This window comes from Embiotoca jacksoni, unplaced genomic scaffold (genome assembly GCF_022577435.1).
Source record: "Embiotoca jacksoni isolate LCO1_2020_lvr unplaced genomic scaffold, fEmbJac1.0.p SCAF_10, whole genome shotgun sequence".
In the NCBI taxonomy this organism is placed as follows: Eukaryota; Metazoa; Chordata; class Actinopteri; family Embiotocidae; genus Embiotoca; species Embiotoca jacksoni.
Window position 1 is genome coordinate 20,304,531 of NW_027185230.1, and position 21,444 is coordinate 20,325,974.

The window sequence follows — 21,444 nt, forward strand, 5'->3', positions numbered from 1 at the left end:
GTGTAGTGTGTGTGTAGTGTGTGTGTAGTGTGTGTCTGTGGTGAAGGAGGCAGACAGGTGAAAAGAGAGCTGGAGAAAGAGCGAGACATGTCTCAGCACCCTGAGGACGTCTCCTCTTCCTGAGCAGCTGTTGTCTGAGAGCTGGAGGCAGCACTGCGGCGTCCTGTCAGCTCTTCTCCCTCAGAAGCTCCCGTGCATGCAAAGCAGGCTCCGGCTGCCCTCTCTCCTTGGCCACGCTTTCTACGCCCCCTTTTTGTCTCCGTATACAACAGACATCTTGTTTTCTCTCCCCCTTCGTCTTTATTCAAATCAATTTCAAGCCATCGAACCCGCAGTAATAGTTACAACACACACAAACACACCACCCAGCGAGTGAGACAAAGAACATTTCAAGGGCACAGACTGATAAGAAAATATGTTTTTTTTTTTTTCGAGAACCACATTGATTTCTGTATTACTAGATGCATCAATTCCCCTGCACAGGGAACATAAATGAACATCTGCTGATGAGATCCCATTTTACTCTCAGCTGTCAAAGGCCACTGATGTGTAGAGAAGCAAATCCATTTTCAAACTTTCTCACTTTTCATTAACACTTACAGACCACAACTAAATCAACATATACTGTAAAAGATGTAAGAATTTGCACCACCAAAGTTGTAAGTTGTGCTCTGCATCATAATAGGTTTTGTAGAGGGGCTCTGTAAGTCAGATTGCATTGTGCTCATGTGTTGCATATTATAAATAAAACTACTGTTTAAGCAACTAGTGTTCAGAATAGGAGTGATGGTATTTAAAGTCTCCAAGTATGAGGGTGTGGCCAGAGGCGGGCCAGTGATGGCAGTGGGTGATCAAAATCTGTCAAGACTTAATTAAAATTTGGAGTGCAATTGTTAAAATGTTGGAATAACTTTTGACATGTTTTCGCCAATGTTTTTGTGAAAGGCGCTGTAGTCACCTGCTGTAACTCTGAAATTCTATGTTATATGTACAGTATTTAATGATTTAAATTAAGCTTATATTTTGTACATTTTTTATAGGAGCCCGGCCCGTAGGAGCCCGGCCAGTAGGAGCCCGGCCAGTAGGAGCCCGGCCCGTAGGAGCCCGGCCCGTAGGAGCCCGGCCAGTAGGAGCCCGGCCCGTAGGAGCCCGGCCAGTAGGAGCCCGGCCAGTAGGAGCCCGGCCCGTAGGAGCCCGGTGTCAAGGGATTTCCTTGATATCACTCTGAACATGTTTCACATTGTTTGCATTTGAGCATAGAGAGCTCACAAGCAGATGGTCATATTCTGAGAGGAGACTCATATTTCCAGTTTGTTACCCCCCCTCCCCCCTCTCACACACACACACCATATATAATTTTACCCCATAGATGAAATCAAAACAGTGACGTAGGCAGGTAGCTGACTGTTTTCAGTGGGAGCCCAGAGTTCATTCCATAATTGTTAGAATGCTGCCACCATGTGGTGTAAAATAGTACTGTATGGTTTATAACTTTTGTTACTTCAGTGACGTCATACACAGTCATGTTGTTTTGATTTTGATTTTTGATTTTATACACTTTATTAATCCCCGAGGGGAAATGTCTTCACTACAGCAGGGGGGCTCTCAGGGGGGAGATGCTGCAGCAGGCTGCCACTAGCGCGGCGCCAGGTAACCTGACCTGAGGTGCATGTGTTTGGATCAGTTGTTACGTGAACATGTTTCTATCAATCCTCAACAATCAAAGCCAAACTGTAATAATTCATGGAAGCGGTTCAGATGAAAGATATGTTTTGCACAGTTACACTTTTACTTTGCAGTTCCATAAAGTGGAAGTTTAAAAACACATTCGAGCTCTGGACACAATCCCACATTTGATAATTCAATTTTCAAAATTATATGGATGATTAAATGATAGGTGTCAGGGTTTATTTTCTTTTAACAAACACTATTTGAAAGACAAAGGAGCTCATTTCAGCTCCTGATGAACAGAAACACTCCCTGCATGTTGTGTCTCAGGAATTTGTAATTGTTTAAACTCGTTACAGAAACTCACAGGACCTGTTGCTGACTGGTCTGTGGTTCGCAATATTCAAAGACGTTGAACTTCTGATGTCTGATGGATTAAACCAGAGCAACAACAATCTGCAGTAATAATTACAGCCATTTTTCTTTCTGCGTCAGGTCTTTCAACGGATTATCAGGACTAGCTCAAATAGTTTTAACTTTATTGAACTTTAAACTTCACACATGTTAAGTAAAATTAAGTTTTAAATACAAACTACCACAAATATTTCAGCTTCCAAGAGGTCAGTATGGGTCTGCTACATTTAACACTATGCAGGATTTGACCTTCTATCATTTCGGTTTAAAGTTCTAGGAAACATCAACTGTCAAAACAAATCTCTCCTTAAGGTCCATTTAGAAGCTTTTCTGGAGCTTTCAATCAGTTTAGGACCAAGAATTAACTTGGAGCCTCAGTTTTACGCAGACTTGGTAAAAAAAAAAAAAAATAATAATAATAATAATAATAATAATAATAGTATAATTATCTGCTTTTGAAATGACAAAACCCTTCAGATCTGGGACAGCTGCTAAATGTCCTCCAGTTGAGATTATTCTTGTATTTTCCTATTCATTCACCGTATATCTATAAAATGTTCTTATGGCCACACCATTACTTCACATGCAAATTTCCTGGATGTCCTGTAGCCTAAATATTTTTGAAGTATGTTACTTTAAACTCGATGACATATTTTCCACAGATAATTTGATAAAGTCTTGTGGATTTATCTAATCTATGTTTTGATCACAGCTCTGCTGTAAAAGTTGAATTTGAACAGGTGGAACTGGCAAGTTAAAATCATCGTAGCATTAAATTGGTAAGATCATAATGCATGGTGAATATTCTAAAATACCAGAATACAAATATTTGAAACAGTTTCAGTTGCCTCTCCTATAATCCGATATTTTGTTCTCTGGTCTTTCCTGCATCGAAGTAAACTAACAGGTGAGAGGTAATAGTCGCAGCCTCTGAATAAATCAAAACGGAGAATGAATAATTCAAGCTGCAGCCTGTTGTGTTTGAATGTGTGTCGTCATCAGGTCGGTCGTTGCGGAAGTGTTGCCGAGGATGAGACCTGCCTGCAGATCACAGGAGGACGAGGTGTGAGCATCTGTAACACCAGCACCAGGTGGACATGGGTCGTTCCCCGAACAGGACCGTGTGAGACACTGTTCGGCTTTAGTTTCGGGTCATTTGTGTTCCGTGTTTGGTTCCTTTAAAACGGGATCAGTCGGGGAAGAGCTTCGTGTTGGTGGAGCTATGGGTGCACTCCAGTCCTTCCCTGGTCAACCACAATATCTTGATCTGGCGGAAAAGACGGGCTGTGAGTAGTCATCGTTCATATCAGACATGTACAGACTCGAGCTCACTGCAACGGGAACATCATCTGGATTCATTTGAGTCCAGTCTTATTTTAAAAGGGAAATCCGACCATTTCACGTCATGCGTGACGTGTTCGGTAAACAGTTGGTCATTATTTGCTATCAGTTTGTACAGCAGGGAATTACACACGTCTCTGTGAAGGCGGTAGAGAAGTCTGTTTGGTGCAGTAGCTATGAATAATTTAAAGTGCAAGTTAAATGGAAGTGTAACTTTACCCAGTTTATAAAGATGGTTTGTTAATAATAGATCACACACTGTATTGAAAGCTTTGACAAAACCATTTCAGAAAAAAAAAGGATTGATCCAAAAGTCACATCTCTTTTATATTTATGTCTAAATGATCTATATTAATTCACATGTCATTTCATTCATATGAAAGAGGTGAGTGTGACAACTCAAAATGTTTTACATAAAATCTGAATATCCAAATGTGTTGCCTTGAAAGCTTCGAGTAAAGAGCAGCTCGTCGGATTGTCAGCAGCCAGCTGAATGTAACTTGATGCTAGTCTGCAGTTTGCACAGGTAGAAAGTTCAGTAACAGGAAGTTCGTCTCATGGTCGCCTGCTTTCTGTTTCCAGTCTCCTTTGAACAGATTGGAGTCCTACATAAAAGATTCAAGCAGTTGAGCCACAAAGAAGAAACTCTACGGTAAGATGTTGTAAAGTATTTAGAACTTCAGTCAGCGTCACCTTCAGGTTTCTGGTTTTTGTTGTCTTTTGACTTATGTTTAAAGCAAATGGCTTTTCTTTCAAAATGATCTTGACAATTTTCCAGCTTTCTTTGAAAGGTGAAACCGGTTCGACAGGCTCGGTGTGATGCATACAGCTGGAAACGTGACAGCAGTCTGACTGTATCTTTACAATCCTGTTTACACCCCAGGAGAGATCACTTCAGTGAAATCCCAGATCTGGCCTGCAATCCCATCCGCGCACAGATCATAGAGGCTTTCTTTGACCGGAGGTAGACCAGCGATACATAAATCTCAGTTTCAAGGAAACCTGAATTATTTTTTAAGTATCACATTCAAGAAATTCAGATTGAACTACACCGTTGGTTTCGGTGCATTTGAGGAATTGTAATTCTTTCTTTGTGTATCTTTTCAGAAACTTTGGTCAGAACGGTGAAGGGACGGTGGAGGAGATCGGCTTCGAGGAGTTCCTGGTGGTCATGTCTCATTTCAGACCTCCGTCGCTGCCCATGACCGAGGAGCAGCGTGGGAAAGTCCGGAGAGAGAAACTGAGATGTGTGTCCTGTAATGAATCGCGTGCTTTGATATCATCTGTGGCTGATACGCAGCTTTTAACGTGATCGCTGTGTTTCTCTGCAGTTTTATTCAACATGCACGACACAGACAACGATGGGACAATAACACTGGAGGAGTACAGACATGTGAGCTTCACCTGTAACACACAAATGAGTTGAATTCAAACAATATTTACTCAGTCTGGGAATCTCATCCCAGTTTACCATGTTGGATTTAATGTTGTCTACATCTGTTTGAAGCATCATTTGATCAAAGTCAGCTGAATTTTGAAGGTTTAAGATGCAGATTTTCTTTGGCAGAAGGAAGTTATCTCTATGTTTTGTACATTTGATTATCGGGCATCTCCATTGCATCATCAGAGTCAGCAGCCTTCCTGCAACACACTTAATGGGCAGCTAATGAGGGATGTTGGAGGCATTTCACTTCCTCAAGCTGTTGGAGATCAGAGATTTCTTGGTTTTCTTTTATGTGGACTGTTGATCACGTGTGTTCAGGTGGTGGAGGAGCTTCTGTCTCGCAGCGGGGCACTGGAGAAGGAAACAGCCAAAAGCATTGCTGATGCAGCCATGTTGGAGGTGGCCAGTATCTCAATGGGTCACATGGTATGTAAACTAAAGCATCTCCAGATGACATTACGTGTGATTCATTGTTTGTCTGGACAAAGTCAGTGACTAAATGTTTTGCCACACAGGAGCCGGATGAATTCTATGAGGGTATCACATTTGAGCATTTCCTCAAGGTTGGTACACAGAATACATACTATAATATACATGTCTACTTTTTTAGCCATAACATACTTCGAAACTGCTTTTAAAAATGCAGTTGTGTTTGATATAGATGATATTGAATGTACTGGCAGGAGTTTGAAATTATGTAAATCTGTGTTTTGCAGTTGCTAGATGGCTTTGAAATTGAATCAAGAATGAACATTCGCTTTCTGAATATGGACACGATAACTCTGTGCAAGTGAGGTTGGTACCCTGAAATATGCTGTAACTCTGGGAGAAATATGAATAATTATAGTTTCACTGTAGCTTTAACTGTTTCTGTAGCTTATCGCTTGCACTGAATATTTATGCCTTACCCATGTTTAAATAACTATGCAAATCCAAAGATAATATCTATATTGTTGATGTATTAGAGGTAGTTTAAGCAATAATGTGAGATATAAGAAAAAAAACGATGCGTCTATAAATACTTTGACGAAGCAATATTAATCAAACACCCATGACTGGGTGACAGACGGGATGACTCTATGCATGCAAACAGCGATCCTTGAAGAAAGATGTTATTGCCATAAATCAATAACTCAATAATCAGGGATATAAGGGTTATAAAGGTGTCTAACAATAGTAAGACAATAATTTGAAATGCTTTTTATTCATGACACAAATATGACACTTGTGCATGCTCTGCACACTATATATTTGCACAATAAAAGACCCTGGATGTAACAAAGCTGACTTCAGTTCATGATGTGTGCTTCTGATGAAAAGGAAATGGGAGTGCTGTTGTGCAAGATGAAATGACTGAAGGCATAATTTAAAAAGAGGAGATGATACAAGTCATAATCAGTCAAATCCATTCTGCCTCTGTTCTGCTTCACCATACAAAGATATCGTCGCCTCTTAAAGTTACGCACAGTAATGAGTTGGAAAGACAAATATGACATTAATGATGGAAACAAAACTTAAAGCTGATCATGTCGGGATTTCTCTGAAAAGTCAGTGTTCCCTGAGAATGAATTACTTTTTTTTAAAGGCCCGATATTTAACAAAGTGGGAAGTGTAAAGCAAAAATAATCAATGAAAGTTATAATGAGAAGTGAGTGTTTATAGTATATGCAATAACCATAATATCCTCAGTTTGATTTCTGGCCAGGACTGCTGTCGTTATCCTTTCTCTTTTTCTCCCCATGTTTCTCTCATTTTTAATAAAACTATCAAAAATAATATTTGAAAAGTGAAAACTGAGAAACAAAAAAAGTTTGGTTGTTTGACAGAAGTTGAGTCAAATATTTTTTTTAAATTTATTTTAGGAAATGTGTCCAGATAGTTTATCTTCATGACTTCACGTGATGTTTTCAGTCATTGGTGTATGCTGCTCCCTACAGGCGAAAACATGTAGTGCATGTTAAGTGCTGATGAACTTGCACCTGATTCATTAATGATCATTTTATGTAACTTCTATACAGGGCTTTTCAACATGCCTGATGTGTTTTTCCAGGCGCTCATTAATCTGAGTAATTCAGTTCATCTCTACAGGCTGTGACTTTGCAGGATTCAGGTTTTTATTTTATGCAATTGGACATATTTTGTGATAGAATATGAAATATAAGTATATGTAAGGTTAAGGATGTGTTTGTTTGATTATGTAAAGAAGTGTATGTGAATCTGCAGGATTCATCATATAAGGGCAGTTTAACATGTAGTTTCCATCTTTAAAAATCCCTTAAAAATACTTGATTGGTCTTAAAGTCTAACATTAAATTCAATTTAGGGTCATCCCGAACCGCTGTTTAAAGAATAATGTTCCTGATTATGAAATGCTTTGCATTTCAATTGACTTCAGTATATAATATATATATGTCAAAGATTGATGACAGGTGAGTTAGTGGAACTAACAGTTAGTGGACTGTATCTGCTGTGACAGACTTCATCCCCGCTGAGGTCCTGCAAAGCATTAGTGAAAATGCATGAATAATGTAGACTGAAGAATGACTGTTGCCCTGAGGTACCCTGTGTGTTTGTGCTTTAAATAAGACAGAGTTATAACAGGGAACTTGATCATGACCCAGAGTGAATCCCCCATCTACTTCCAGTTTCCTGAGAGCTTGTGACCTGAGGAAAGTTTAGCTAAGTATGACTTTGTTTCTATAAAAAATATTCATTAACTATGTGTATATAGATGACGTGATGGGGCTGTTAATGACCTATTTGAAGAGGTATTTCTGCAGGATGTCAACTTTTTGTTTTAATGCCCCCCCCCCCCACACACACACACACCTATGACACACTTGGATCCCGTCTAGATAAGCAAACCGCTCACTGTTAGCACATCCAGTTATCTGACCCACACACACCCACACCTTGTGACTGACCAGACAGCCCGCCAGTTTCATGAAATCTTTCCTATCTGATGCACCCTCGTCTTGAACACATGCGTCATTCTGAGCTGATATCACACAGTCAGCGTCTCAAGCAGCTTCCTGGTTTTCTTTTAACCCCTCTTGATGGACTGATTCTGTGCAGAAAACAGGACATGATGCTTCAAAAGTTAGTGTTTTTGTATCTTTTACACTTGTCAAAAAAAACAACTTGTTGTTAATACACATTTTTATTTCAGTTAAGTCAAACAAACACAAAGAAGTGTAATGCATGAAAGTCTGCTTTGTTTTTTTGTTCTTTTTTCAGACAGAGAGAAATATAACTGATGCAGCCACACAAAGAAGTTAAAGGTGACAAAAAAAACCAGCTGCAAAGTATTTCTTTTATAATTATGTGTAGAACAAATAAGTTTACGTCACAAACGTAGAACCTTATATTAACAAGTTACACAAATTAAATATAGATAACTTGCATGATGATGTCTCTTAAATCTTTGAATTCCTCTTACCAGAGACACACAAGGAAATAAATAATAAATACTATAAATAGGCTCCATTTCATTGATGTACCAGCCATCTCCAAACTTATCTTTTTAAGTCTTTATCAACCCAGCAAGTAAAGTGCTGCTGGAAACTGACTGTCTAAGTCTCCTCTCAGGTCATTTTCAGAAGAACAGTGCGTTCATTTGTATCCTCCTGCTGCACACGTTGCTTTTTAGAGTCCTCAGTTCTCGGGCAACGTTTGACAGGAACTCCTTGTAGGTCTTCAGGACCACGCAGCCGTAGACCTTCTGCTGGAAGACATTCTGCGCCGGAGGTAGTGTTGTCGGCCCGTCCGCCGGCTCCGGTACCGGCAGGTTTGGGAAGAGGCTCTGATAAAAGCTGTTGATGGCAGCGGCCAGGTTCCAGCTGCGAATGCTGACGCTGGTGAGATCAGCCAGCAGCGGGCTGGAAGGAGACTGTAAGTCTGTCTGCTGCTCGTACACTCGCTTGAAATGTGGGAAGAAGGCCTGCAGATGTGTGTAGATGCTGGCTATCTTCTCTGAGGGCTCCAGCCCAGAGATGATGGGGTCAGGGATGTTGTTAATTGACACCTTGCAGAAGAGCTCTGACATTTCTCCTTGAGAGGCTTTCTGGAAAAAAAAACAACAACACAAAATGAGATGCTGATCAAGCTACGCAGCTTAAACAGAAGCATGAACTGTGTATTGTGTGTTGTTTTTTCTTTTTTAAAAGGAGCGGTGCTATGCAAGCAGGTGAGGATTTAACACCGCAAAGTAAGATGAAGCAGTTTTATGCCTGTACTCACATATGTTTTGATTAGGTCGACAGATTCCTTCTGTACAAGCCTGGTGAGCTTCAAAGTCTGCTGCAGAGCATTCCCACACTGCTGGTTTCTGCTTGCTGCCACAGTTCTTGTTGAATCAACAGCCATAAGCAGCAGGAGAGAGAGGAACGCTGAGGAGAAAGGAACTGGTCAGCGATGGTTAGAAGCTCCTACATACATCACATCAATGAGGGGAACTTTGTTTAAAACCACAAGAACCGCAAGAGTTAAAACTACACTCTTCACCAAGCAACCACTCAGCAGGAGAAAAAGACTGCTGTTCTATCAGTTCATGTTTTATAAAATCATGTGCTGAAGTTACAGTATGTTGATATGTCATCAAACATTATCAGTCACTTTAAATGTTGGACAGATTACATGTTCAGACACTAATTCACTTCACTGATGCAGGAAACTGCACCAGTTACTTCAGTTAGTTTCACAACGGCTTTAAGTCACTGAAAATAATCACATTTTGCAGGAGTGTTTGGTGCTGTGTCATGTTTCAATAAATGCAATGAAACTTACTTGTTGCTGTTTCCATCAACTGTTGAAAATGCATATTCTTTACATGACCATTCATTCTCCTCCCAGTATCACCGGCGAATTGTGTGGACTCGTAATAATCACACTGCTTTTAACTTTTTTTTTTAAACACAGAAACCACACATTTGTCACAGGAGGAAATGACGTGCACTTTGTGAGGCAACCAAATTTCCCAGAATTTCCTCGTCTCTGTCAGATGTGCATTTTTTTTTCTTTCCCTCGACTAAACAAGTGGTTAATGTCCGTACATGCTTGCTGTGAGTGACAGGCATGTAGAGGCAGGTTCTGATCATTTGGACATGTTTGAAAACAAGAGTACCACAAATACTTTTAAAAGCACTTCCTTTTTTATTTGTGCATGGAAAATATACACATATCTAGAATAATGAAATCACTCGAGGAGCATTAATGTGCTGAATTTAGAAAAGAGTGTCAGACAGGCATGAAAATACTAGAAGGACTGAGGTCAGCCTACCCACTGACCCAGTTCACCATCATGACTTCTACCACCCTCTGGGGAGCGTGGTGAGAACTAAGTGTGAAGAAGGAAAAGTGAGCTCACCGCTGTCAACAAAGTTGTATATTGACGATGCTTCACACGTTTTGCTAGCACACTTACACTCTGCTTCATAACACAGCAAAGTGCCTTAAGAAACCTTGAATTCAAGTGAAGGCATTCATGCTACAGCAGTCTTATGTGGAAGCTTTGTGTCTTTTAATGGCTTTACAGGCTTAAATATGACCCAAATGATTCAACAACAAAACTGCACAGCTGCAGTCACTGATGCTCAGATGTTACAATATTTAGCCAAACATAATCAACAAATTCAGAAATAACTGTTGAGAAAATGCAAGTGTAACATACTGAAAACTGCAATATGAGGCAGACAGAGGGACTTTCTGAGATGTAGTCTGCAATATGTTTTTCATGATGACCCTTCTCTGCCTTCTTTTGATTTTGGTAAATAGTTCTGCTGAATTTTGTCTGTCAGAGCTGCTCTTCAGACCACGTGTCTTTTTGCAACAATACTTTCACGTGGCCATTTTACACAGGAAGCTGGCAAGGTCACAGGAAGTACGTTTCACAATCAGAAACTTTTATAAATGCGTAAAAGGGGTGGGTCTGCTGCACTCAAGCAGGCAATATGTGAGCGTCATCACACCACAGTTTAAGATTGTGACAGGCAGAGCTCCCTTTATTAGAGCATGAGTTCACTGTGACGTGTTGCAGAGTTGCACGCTGATTTGTTTCATGCTGAGGAAGCGGCTGGGAATATATCAATAACACAAACTGGGTTTTTTTATCTCATCGTCAGCAACACAACAAACTTCTAGGATTGATGGTCACTTCTGCTTGGAGACACCCTGTAATGCTGTGATGTGTTCATTGGGTTAATCGGAGGTCAGACTGAAGGACAGACAGGAGTTTGCTATGAGTGGAAGCAACAAGTTAATGTTGCACTGAAACTAAAGCAGCTTATTGTCATGAATGAATGATTTTTTGATGGTATTCACATCTTGGTTTCAACACAGTAGATGCTGTATTACTGACAAACCACTGACGGTGTGAGAAAAGACAGGGGGAACTCAAAGCAACCACAACCTTGTCAGCACTACATCAGGTGAAGGCTAACCACTCTTCTGCCATCCTCGGGGCTTTCCAGTTGCCCCGAGGGATAAAAGAAGGGTTGTGGTGAGGCAGAGAACTGCTGCAGATGATGCCACAGATGTTGACAGTTCAAGGAAACTGCAGTCAGATTCCTGCCAGCATATACAGAACATATGTCCAAAAAAAAAGAGGCCACAATCGACACCTGAATCAAGTTTACCCTGAAATGTAAGGAAGCCTAGAACAACTGGACGCTCTGCAGAATAACTTCCCTCTCACCTCTTGTTCCCTTTTCATGTTTCTGTTTTCAGTTATCTTTAACCTGCATGTGTGTTTGTAGCCAAAGGTAAATTATAGTAAGCAGCATTCAGCATTCAATGTAGGTCACAGCATTCACATCACACCAAAGAAAAGAAAGTGAGAAGTCCCACACCACATAAGAGAGCATTACAAGGAAATTCCACCACATACAATGAGAAATGCACCGTCATAAGATGCAGGATGTTGATCAAGACTCTTTTTTTTTTTCAACAGAATCTCTTTTATTTTGTCTTTGAACTGCACAGGAAATGGTGAATAAAGTTCTTTAGGAAAGTCCCCTTTATTCTAACTAAATACATCTTTCTAGTAACATAAAACTCACACAAATTGTAAGGTTCATAATTGTTCTGAAGCTCTCAGGCAAACTTATTCAAGCACCCCAGCAGCACTTTAATATGGAACCATTTGTCCACAAGGCTTCAGTTATGTGTGACCAGACAAAAGGCCTTACTGCATATGAGAAACGTTTTCATCAAATTTCAGAAAGTTCATGAAAATGTAAAAGGCTGAAAAATCGAGTGGAGCCATTCAACTTCAGAACACACTCTGTCCAAACGAAACAAATTCAGAATTTAGGGGTCGACGTGTAAAACAAAAGCATTTAAGTTCTATTGCCATCAGAAACTGAATGTCGTTAAATTCCTCTGTTTAAAATACTTTGTGTTATTCAGGGGACATCTTCCACCTTTCAGCCCTGTGAGGAATATGACCGAACATCAATACAAGTTGTGGCTCTGAAATGAAAAGAAATAACAGGGAGAGAAATACCTGTCAAACAAAACAGGGTTGCATTTAAGACCACCACATTAAACAATGTTTCAAAAACTGACCCATGATAAAATAGTATTTATTTTTTCATACATATACTTTGTTTTAAGAGTTTTCTCTGCATGGGGCACTCTTCATATGTCGCGAGTGTCTGAAAAACTTGGTCGAGTTTTGACTCGGGGGGGGGGGGGCCTCAAAATGCTTCACGTTTCCTTTTTGTAAAAATCAATCGTCTCTCCAAGACAAAAAACTACAAGGCTAAAGGTGGTATTAGAAATTAAGCACCAAACAATTATCTTTCCATTCAGTATAAATGGAATAATTGTGCAACCTGTTCAATGACCATAATGAACATGGCGAAAAATATGTCAATCTTATCATTAGACACTAATTACTCAAATGCAATCCGGACCCACATGTTGTTCTGTTTGCTTTTGCAGATCTGTAAAAGATCACCGTACTGATATTAAGAAGTCTGTGGTTCCATTCACCAGCATTTATACAATCTGAAAGTCTAGTGATTTGACTTAGCAATATATTGAGCTATTGTATGACCATTTCTCTATATTATAAAACAAAAAAATGAAGCAAAAATCTTTATAATTAAGCTCTGTTATCAGTAATAGACCAGTGTCTCTGTATATTCTAGCTATGTTCTCATGTACAAATATTCATATCAAAAATTATACAGCACAATTCTCACCATTTTCCTTTACAAGAACTTTGATTAGTGAACATTAAATGATTCACAAGTTTAGATGAACCCAAAACAAAATGGTGCCGGCCTCAGTAAGTAAAATATAGATATAACAAGCACGTAACTGAAAACTGCTTCAGGCACAACTTAAAGAAAGGCATTTGTGAAATTATCATATCAAATATGGCGCTTATGTCCAGTATCCATAGGCTTAAAACAAAAAAACGCTATGACCACTTTTATTTACAAACAGCTAAAATCTCTTGACAGATTCATGCTTCACTTCACAACCTGAATTTGTCCTTAAAGTGCATGCAATAATAAGCAGTTTTACCAAGTGGGATCTTGAATTGTGATAAGATAAACGGGTTGATCAAAGCTAATGCCAATTGATTCTACATATCAAATAAAAGAAAGGAGAAGAACTGTTGCCTAGAAAAGTGAGGGACCACAGTATACTGTATGCATAAGCACAATATGGATGGATGAAAAAAAAAAATTAAGAAATGAATAGTCTGACTATCCAGTGACCCCATACAGTAATATTCACATTCAGAGATAAAAAAAATAAAAAAAATAAAAATAAATAAATAAATAAATAAAAAAAAACGAAATAAAACTAATAAAAAAAAAAAAGACAAAGCAGCTTAACACCACGGGGGAGTCCGCAGCTCACATTCCACAATGTCCCTCCATGTAACACACACATTTAGCATCATATGAACATGATGGGTTTCTACTTAAACATATCAAAGTGCCCATTTTACTAAAATTTCCTGATTTATTCAATTCATACCAAAAGGAGGAAATGGCATGGAGGAAAGAGTCTGTTGTTTTGAACACGTAGCTTTTGAGTTACACTGACTAAGTTTGACTTTTATTGACATTTTGTTGTTATTGTTGTTGTTGTTGTTGTTGTTGATTCTTTGTTTTACTTTCCCCCTTCAAGTTTCACAAAAGAAGCTCTCGTTGCACGTTAACACCTCGATTCAAAGATGCAATATCTAAGAGAGAAGAAAAGTAGTAGAGAAAGTTATCCAGTTTTGTCACCGTTGTCCTCTGAAGATAAATCCACTTTCATCTGTTGTCTTCTTTGGGGAAGTCCAGAGATCCCAGGCTTCCAAAGCCGAGGCTTCTGCTCTCCGTGTCAAAACCGTTCATTTCTCTGTCCTGACGTTCCAATAAGTGCTTGATCCTTTCCGTGCGTTCCTTCTGAAGTGCAGCCAGTTCCTCTTCAATCTGTCATCAGACGACATCACGGTTATTGTTTCGTTACATTTCAGCTGCAGTTGAGCGTCGTTCTTAGTAACTAGTAAGATGTTACAAAAGCTATTTGTGAGATTGCCATTAAATGTGTTACAGACATTGGTCGTTCCTCAAGGAGGGATCATACTGTCGGTGGTAGCTCTCCCAAGCTTTAGCATCTCCTCTAAAGCTGAAACAATTATTTGACATTTCAATTGACATTTATTTAATTCTCATGCTTTTTTAAACTATCATTATTATGATATATATTAAGGTTGCTTACTAAGCAAATTTGCCAGAAAATACCTCCTCTAGCTTCTTAAATGTGAGGATTAGCTCCTTTTCTGTGTCCTTCGTTCCACGACAGGAAACTGAAAATCTTTTTCAAACAAGCAAAGATATTTCTCTTTGACTTTTTAATAACACTTTCAGACATTTTATAGTCCAAACTATCAATAAATGAATCAAGAAAAAATACAATTAGCACATTGAACAACACAGTAGTTGCTTGCTCATGCTCCCCAGTGGATGAACCCTTTCACTTTGTTTACTTCATGAACATTCTTGTTCAATCAGCCAATCAGAGACAGAGAATATTTCACAAAGTATAATATTATGTGAAATACATTTGCCTATTGGTCATTTCAGTGTTCTGTCACCATTATTAAATGTTTCAGGTCCAGTTTATTGCAAAGGGAAGGTTTAGGGTTAGGTTCATTTCTTATTTACATATTTGGTTCTAATAAGGTCAGAAAAAAAGAAAATGGTCTTCAGCCATACGAGCAGCTGTCACCACACGTCCGTCACCACAATCCTTCCAATAGTGGCTTTTCAGTCTAAAACAAAGTGGCGGATTAACTGAACAGAAGATGGACCAACTTTGTCCTTCTGAGATCCAAGTTACTAGCATGGATACAGATATTTGAACAAAATTATTATTATACTTTATGCATTCAGTATTGGGGTCTATGGGACCCTTAACCCTCCTGATGTCCTCGGGTCAAAATGACCCGCAGCTGTGTTCAACCAAGTTCTATTTTATTTTCATATTTTTGGGGATCATTGGTGACAACGAGGCTGTGAGGGTTTCTTTAAAGAATGATGAGCAATGATCCCCAAAAATATAAAAATATAGAAATAAAATAGAACTTGGTTGAACACAGCTGCGGGTCATTTTGACCCGAGGACAACAGGAGGGTTAAAAATGAGGAAGTAAATGCAATGACATAATGTTTTCCTTTAGCACCAACCTGACCTTTTCTCTTGGTTTTCTGCCAGTTTGGAAGTTCCAGTTTGTGACTTGGGAAGGCTGGAAGGTTCCTGCGTCATCAGCCACATGAACTTTACCAACAGACTCATGGGAGGTGCGCACTATTCCCTTTACTTTCACCCTCAACTCTTCAGGTATCCCAGCCATCAGAAAGGCTTTGCTTGGACTCTGACTGTCTTCCAAACTGTAAACTCAGTTTGTTGTAATGCATGAGCAGGACCGAGGTATCTGAATCTATCTGTGGTAAAACTACCAAACAAGCTGCTGCTGTGATAACGTTGTCAGGATAACGTTGTCAAAGTATGACATCATGCTGCATTTATTTCAAGTATTTGGGAATGTCTTTGATCTTAAACCTACCTTCTGTTCAAGGTGCGCTCTCCGTATGGAGACCTTCTGCTCAAGTTTCTGCTGCTCTCGCTCATGTTGGGTCTCCATCTGTGACTTGGTTTTTCTCTGGTAGGCGTCCAGGAGCTCCATCTCTTGCTTCAGCTGCTGCTTCAGCGCTTGGCACTCTGTTTCCTGCTCTGCATCTAATCGCATCTAGAGACACGGTAAGACAGAGTTACATAAAAGCATTAATACGAATATTTTTCATATTAAAGCTGGTAAAAGTTGAGCCTCATTTATCAAACTACAGGCCAACAATTTCAGATTTAGCTAAAGAAGTTAATGCACATTTAGTCCACTGTGAACAGCAAATATGTTTCCCACATAAACTTGATGAACGAAGCCCTATTTTAATGCTTCATGATCTTCGTACCGCTTGTGAAGCCATCATCTCATTGATGCTTTGTTCGTACTGCTCGGCCAGGACGGCCAGCTTGCGCGTCTGCTCCTCCTTCAGGCCCTTCAGGATGGTCTTGTGGTCGCCTTTGGGGGAAACCTCCAGCTGATGGTTCCTAAGTGCTTTGTACTGCTTGTTCTGCACCTTGCAGGTATCCTGGAACTGTTTCTTGATCTGCATCTCCAGCATCTGCGGAGGGTTTGAAGGAGAACCCAGCTCAGTGTCTCATGATTCACTCAGAGGTCAAACACACTGAAACAAAACACACTTGATGAAAAGTCGTCCAAATATGATTTAAACCAGGTTTTGTTTCGCGTTCAATTTGGCTTTAACACACGGGGAAAAAAATAAAGTCAGACATCAATACTTAAATGAACAGTATGCTACAGGACTCTCTTTCAATACCTGTCTTCGGTGCAGAGTAAATCATCGCATTTGAAGTAGATAAAGTGGTATAAATAATTAATGAATTTGTTTGAAGTGCCCTTGAACGTTTCAGTTTGGATAAGTGAAATTCTCACCGCTGTGTTATTAAATAAAGACAGGAGAAAGGATTTAAATTTGTGAAGGCTATAACATACATGTTTTTGAGGAAGCAGTTCTCATGGCAACATGATTAATGTGTTTCCGCAGGTTTCTATTGGGCACTTAAGAATAAGAGTAAAAGGTGCTTTTCAGTCAAATATTTTCAGAGATCCATCATTTAAGCATCTTAAACTCAAACTTATAAAACCTCTTGAAATGATGACAACTACAACTTGTAGATGTTTGCCACATAAAACACTGTTGAAGAACAAAGGTCTGGAGCACCTTGAGGTTTCTGGGCTGCTGCCGTTGCTCCAGAGTGTGTTTCCTGTGCAGCTCTCTCTGCCGCCGGCCGTTGTACTCCTCCTGGTTTTCCAGCTCTGTCTGGTGCTGCAGCCGCATGAGCTCCACGCGCAGCTTCTGCAGCATCTGCAGCTGCCTGCGCTCCAGGTCCTGCGTGGACTCGTCCTGCCGGATCATCAGGGCATGTTCCATCTCCTTCTGGGTCCTCTTTTTGTTCAGCTCCTGGGACGAGAACAATCATATCATCATGATGTTTACTGACAATTTCTGCAAATTCTGCTTGCACTCGTTTCTGAGATTGGTTGATTTGCTTTGCGATCATTTTGGTACTTTATTTGATTTATTCATTCATATATTTGCTTATAAAATCAGAGCCTTTGACTGGTTCTGCTGGTTAATTTTAGTGTCCCTTAGTATTCACTATTAGGCCCTCTTCTGTTTAAACTTTGCAGTAATTATAAATGGAATCTTCTTTTGTTCACCTACATGCAGATGACACACTACTTCACACTTGAGTAAATTACAAATACAGGCCTTCCCTTGGAAATTGTTTATGTTCTTGTTTCAAACACCAAATCTTAGTTGTTTTTGCATTGAGATTGTGAAGAGTTGCTGTTTTGTTGTTTAACTTGAATCCTCCAGGGTTTTGAAAGTAAGCAAGTGGAGCAGTTTGAAGATGTTACTTTATCGCTGGTATGTCAAAATAGGTTTTTGTAATTTGTGAAAATAATTCGATAATTTATGAAACATATACAATAGATAATTCATAATGAAAATAACTGTTAAATGCTGCCTCGCTCGTGATATTTGAACCAATCAAGAGTCATTCATATAAAGTTGTTATGTGGAACGTGGTCGTGATTTAGTCTTCATATCCACCCTGAAAACAATCACCTCACAAAATGTTCTTGAGTCCAAATACCAATTAAAAACAGCAATGGTAATTGTGACTTTCTTCATAGTCTTGGTTGCACATGATGTTATGTAATGTAAGGAAAGTACCTCTCTCAGTTGCTCCTGTTCAAACTCATGCTTCCTGACCACACTCCGGCGTTTCAGGGCCCGACAGCTGCGGTCGTAGACCAGCCTCTGCTGGGCCAGCAGATGAGCTTCCTCCTCGGCCTGAGAGCGCTGCATTGTTTCTTTGTGCCTGGACAGACGCTCCTGCTTTTCCTCCTTTGGTGTACAAGAGTCTTCATTCATCTCCTTAGACACAACATAAAGCAGAGTGAATGGAGCTGGTATGATGTGAAAACCTGGTCAACCTGGTTATTAAGTATAACTTCATGATAATTACTTCCTTGATCTTGTCTTTGCACAGCCTGTATTCCTTTTTCTGGTTCTCTAAGAAATTAGTCAGCTCTTTCTTTTGCTGAGCAACAATCTGTTGCTGGATCCTCCTCTCTTCCGCTGCAACTGACTTAATCTGTGAGGAGATATTAAAATAATCAAATGATCACCTTTAATTGGATGCAATACAGACACAAGTTTGGCTCGAAGTGAATTAAATCATCCGTTAGTTCCCTTCTCATTCATAAATAACACCTGCTGTTGAGGCCGTACCTCTTTGTCTGTTTGAGCAGCATGGCGTTTGGCCAGTCTTTCCAGCTCAATGTAAGTGTTGTTCGCATGTGTCTCTAATTCCTTCTGCAGCCGGAGCCTATGCTCATCCATCTCGGCCTTTAGCCTGTTCTCCAGGGCGATCAGCTGCTTCTGGTGCTGTCGCCGCATGCGCTTATACCCAGACATCTGCTCCCGCAGCTCAAAGTCCTGCTCATGCTCCTGGATCTACTTGATGCCCTAGACACGAGAAGACGGGAGCAGGAGGTAAAAGAAACTGAGCGAGCAGAAAGAAACAACCACATACTGTATGGCGGCAAACACGATTCTGCAGACAACAAAGTAGTCACAACCCAGATTATTACACAAGAATTTAACAAGGGTTCGAGGTTCTGTTAGTCAATGCTACTCATGTTCTTGATTATAATCAACTCTATACCTAAATAAATGCATCAATCGACCACTTTAGCACCGTTTTGGATGAATAAGTAACATTTATATGATGTCACTAGTAGACTCAAGACGAAAGAGGACAAGAGTCTAAGATGACTATTGAGAGAGGACGTGGAAATACACCTTTTACAATCCATGACAAAAACGAAATATCGCTGGTTAAAGAAATCAGGCAGAGATTTAAATGGAAGACGTATAAATGTAATGTACATAAAGCAGAAGCAGAGAGGGAAGCTCAGGATGGAAAAAATGACATCCATTAACAGGATCTGGTTGCCATGACTACAGATGTACAGCTGAGAACACAGACACCCCTTCCCTCCCTCCACATCCCCGCGCAGCCAGTACGCACACACGCGCACACACACACTACAGCACGCGCGCACGCGCACACAAATACGCGTATTTTTATGCAAACGGTGGAGAGAGGGAGCTGCGTACCAAAGATGCTGATTTGATGGTGGCAATGTGTTCACAGATCTTGCAGTCGAGAGACCGGCTCTTGTGAGAAGTAGGCCGCAGCTCTGGCCTGGTGTCCCTGTGCACAGCCTCATCCCTCACGCAAGCATGGTCCTGCAGGGGGGGAGGAAAAGGAGGAGATAGTGGGGCTGGGTGCTTCCCAGGCCCTCCGCACTCGCTGTTTCTGCTAGAGCTGCTATGACTGCCGAATCTCCCTGAATGCAGCACACATCCAGCGTTAAATGCATCCTTCCCCTGCTTGTTCCCCCGCTACTGTCTGCAAGTCCTTCCTAAGAGAGAAAAGGGCATTGCCAAACAATTGCAGGCGCCACCGAGAAGGCAGCCACTGGATATAGTCGTTTTTTTCTGGCGTCCCCTTCTTCCCAAAGAGGAAGAATCAAATGGCTCCGATGGATACGGCTGAATTATGCGATGCCTACCATTGATAATCGGAAAAAGATACCACAGGAATGTATTTTACTGCCACTCTTCTTTTCCGTTTCAAAATGCAAGAAATATTTGGGAGGAAAAAGAGTTTTCCTGTGTTCCTATGATCGCATGGGTTAGCATGTTTAAAAATGTTTGGATCAGGTAAGGCACATCCAAACATGGTTTTCCCTCGAATATGTCGCTTGATGATCCGTTTGTACTCCACTCGAATTTCTGTCCTACATTTACAGCGTACTTGGTCATGGTAGGTGGTTCTGGTGCCTTCTATTCATCTCTTTCCTCGGTCCCTCTTCTACACTCCCCCTTCCTTTAAAGAGACACCACAATACTACAGGCACATCTCTACGAGGCTGAAGTCATTTCACATCGGATCATATCTTTAAAAAAATGATATCATTAAAACTGTGAGAAGAATGATGTCCACTTATGGGTGATCAAAATCAGCATTTGTTCAAGGAAGAGTTGCACGAATAATACAATGTAACCACATTAAAAACGGCCTTATAATATATTTTATACTTTTTGAATAAAATTCATTTAGAAAATGTTTTAAATCATTTTCATACATTAGAGAATAAGACCCATGTTGAAATAGAATTCCCCTGTGTTTTTGAACGATACTTGTGCTTTACAGTAATAAAGCATGAATTAGAATCATCTTAAGTATTTTGACCCATTTATTATATGAGGTTAGGTTATTATCCGTGGACTATGGATATGATATTATATTTTACAGCAATAATAAAGCAAAGAGATATGGGAATAAACTTGTTTTAAATGTCTGGCTTGTGTTATATCGAAATCCTGTTGTTATTAATGTGGCTGCTAGAGGGCGACAGAGACAAACATTTACGTGCACCCTCGGTGTCTCTCTCCATGGTGCTGAAAATATCTCTACATCAAATGCGCTGTCAGCACTATACACCGCTAACGCTGCTGCTGTTACTAACACTGACTGATACTTGCTCTATGATTACTGCAAGCACAAAATACACATTAGTAACCTATCTGCCACTTCAGAGCAATAAACCTGAATCACCATGGCAACCACCTTATACAGCCTTACCAACCAACTAAAATCCACCTGCAACCAAGTCGTACCCACAGACATGTATACATGTATACACGTATACATGTCTGTGGTCGTACCACCAACCAACAGCAACCAACTCTGCATCTGATCGCCCGACTAACTGGATCCACATCACAACTACCTCCTCTAACGGCAGTCTACCAATCACCTGGTAAAACACCATCAAATCTGAAGATCATTTTGCTCTGCCAGAGAAACTATTTAATATTTATTCCAATTTATTTTTCTCTATTT

General features: G+C 40.1%; 3 protein-coding genes across 6 annotated transcripts; 1 reads left to right on the forward strand and 2 right to left on the reverse strand.

Annotated features, from left to right (window-relative positions):
* Positions 1–3,105: 3,105 nt before the first annotated feature.
* tescb (tescalcin b) lies at positions 3,106–6,145 on the forward strand. Its single transcript, XM_069160184.1, has 8 exons — positions 3,106–3,368; positions 4,006–4,075; positions 4,307–4,387; positions 4,531–4,670; positions 4,755–4,816; positions 5,186–5,293; positions 5,383–5,430; positions 5,584–6,145. Exons 1-8 carry the CDS (start codon positions 3,305–3,307, stop codon positions 5,659–5,661), a joined length of 651 nt encoding a protein of 216 aa, XP_069016285.1. The 5' UTR covers positions 3,106–3,304; the 3' UTR covers positions 5,662–6,145.
* Positions 6,146–8,036: 1,891 nt separating this feature from the next.
* Positions 8,037–9,874, reverse strand: m17 (IL-6 subfamily cytokine M17). Its single transcript, XM_069160197.1, has 3 exons — positions 9,653–9,874; positions 9,107–9,255; positions 8,037–8,930 (listed from the first exon to the last, which is right to left on the reverse strand). The coding sequence occupies exons 1-3, from the start codon at positions 9,705–9,707 to the stop codon at positions 8,463–8,465; spliced, it is 672 nt and encodes a 223-aa protein (XP_069016298.1). The 5' UTR covers positions 9,708–9,874; the 3' UTR covers positions 8,037–8,462.
* A 1,922-nt stretch (positions 9,875–11,796) lies between these two features.
* On the reverse strand, positions 11,797–20,394 carry taok3b (TAO kinase 3b). 4 transcript variants are annotated; one of them, XR_011179447.1, is made up of 10 exons: positions 19,650–20,394; positions 18,759–18,995; positions 18,493–18,621; positions 18,198–18,401; positions 17,178–17,417; positions 16,344–16,556; positions 15,941–16,123; positions 14,617–14,689; positions 14,430–14,500; positions 14,214–14,304 (listed from the first exon to the last, which is right to left on the reverse strand). XR_011179447.1 is itself a non-coding variant. In XM_069172819.1 (8 exons), the coding sequence occupies exons 2-8, from the start codon at positions 18,942–18,944 to the stop codon at positions 14,143–14,145; spliced, it is 1,317 nt and encodes a 438-aa protein (XP_069028920.1). In that variant the 5' UTR covers positions 18,945–18,995; positions 19,650–20,394; the 3' UTR covers positions 11,797–14,142. The 4 variants fall into 4 exon arrangements, 1 of the variants encoding a protein (XP_069028920.1); XR_011179448.1 differs by having other exon boundaries at positions 14,594–14,689; XR_011179446.1 differs by having other exon boundaries at positions 14,430–14,689.
* Between the last annotated feature and the right edge of the window lie 1,050 nt (positions 20,395–21,444).

Excerpts from the sequence above, each read along its gene's own strand:
- tescb (XM_069160184.1), top strand. The coding sequence starts at position 3,305 with ATGGGTGCACTCCAGTCCTTCCCTGGTCAACCACAATATCTTGATCTG. Across the intron at positions 3,369-4,005 it reads TCTGGCGGAAAAGACGGGCT|TCTCCTTTGAACAGATTGGA; the intron begins GTGAGTAGTCAT and ends TTCTGTTTCCAG. Across the intron at positions 5,294-5,382 it reads GTATCTCAATGGGTCACATG|GAGCCGGATGAATTCTATGA; the intron begins GTATGTAAACTA and ends TTTGCCACACAG.
- m17 (XM_069160197.1), bottom strand. The coding sequence starts at position 9,707 with ATGAATGGTCATGTAAAGAATATGCATTTTCAACAGTTGATGGAAACA. Across the intron at positions 9,256-9,652 it reads GTTGATGGAAACAGCAACAA|CGTTCCTCTCTCTCCTGCTG; the intron begins GTAAGTTTCATT and ends CTTTCTCCTCAG. Across the intron at positions 8,931-9,106 it reads TCGACCTAATCAAAACATAT|AAAGCCTCTCAAGGAGAAAT; the intron begins GTGAGTACAGGC and ends TTTTTTTTCCAG.
- taok3b (XM_069172819.1), bottom strand. The coding sequence starts at position 18,944 with ATGTCTGGGTATAAGCGCATGCGGCGACAGCACCAGAAGCAGCTGATC. Across the intron at positions 17,418-18,197 it reads AACAGGAGCAACTGAGAGAG|GAGCTGAACAAAAAGAGGAC; the intron begins GTACTTTCCTTA and ends TTCTCGTCCCAG. Across the intron at positions 16,557-17,177 it reads AGCAGCCCAGAAACCTCAAG|ATGCTGGAGATGCAGATCAA; the intron begins GTGCTCCAGACC and ends AACCCTCCGCAG.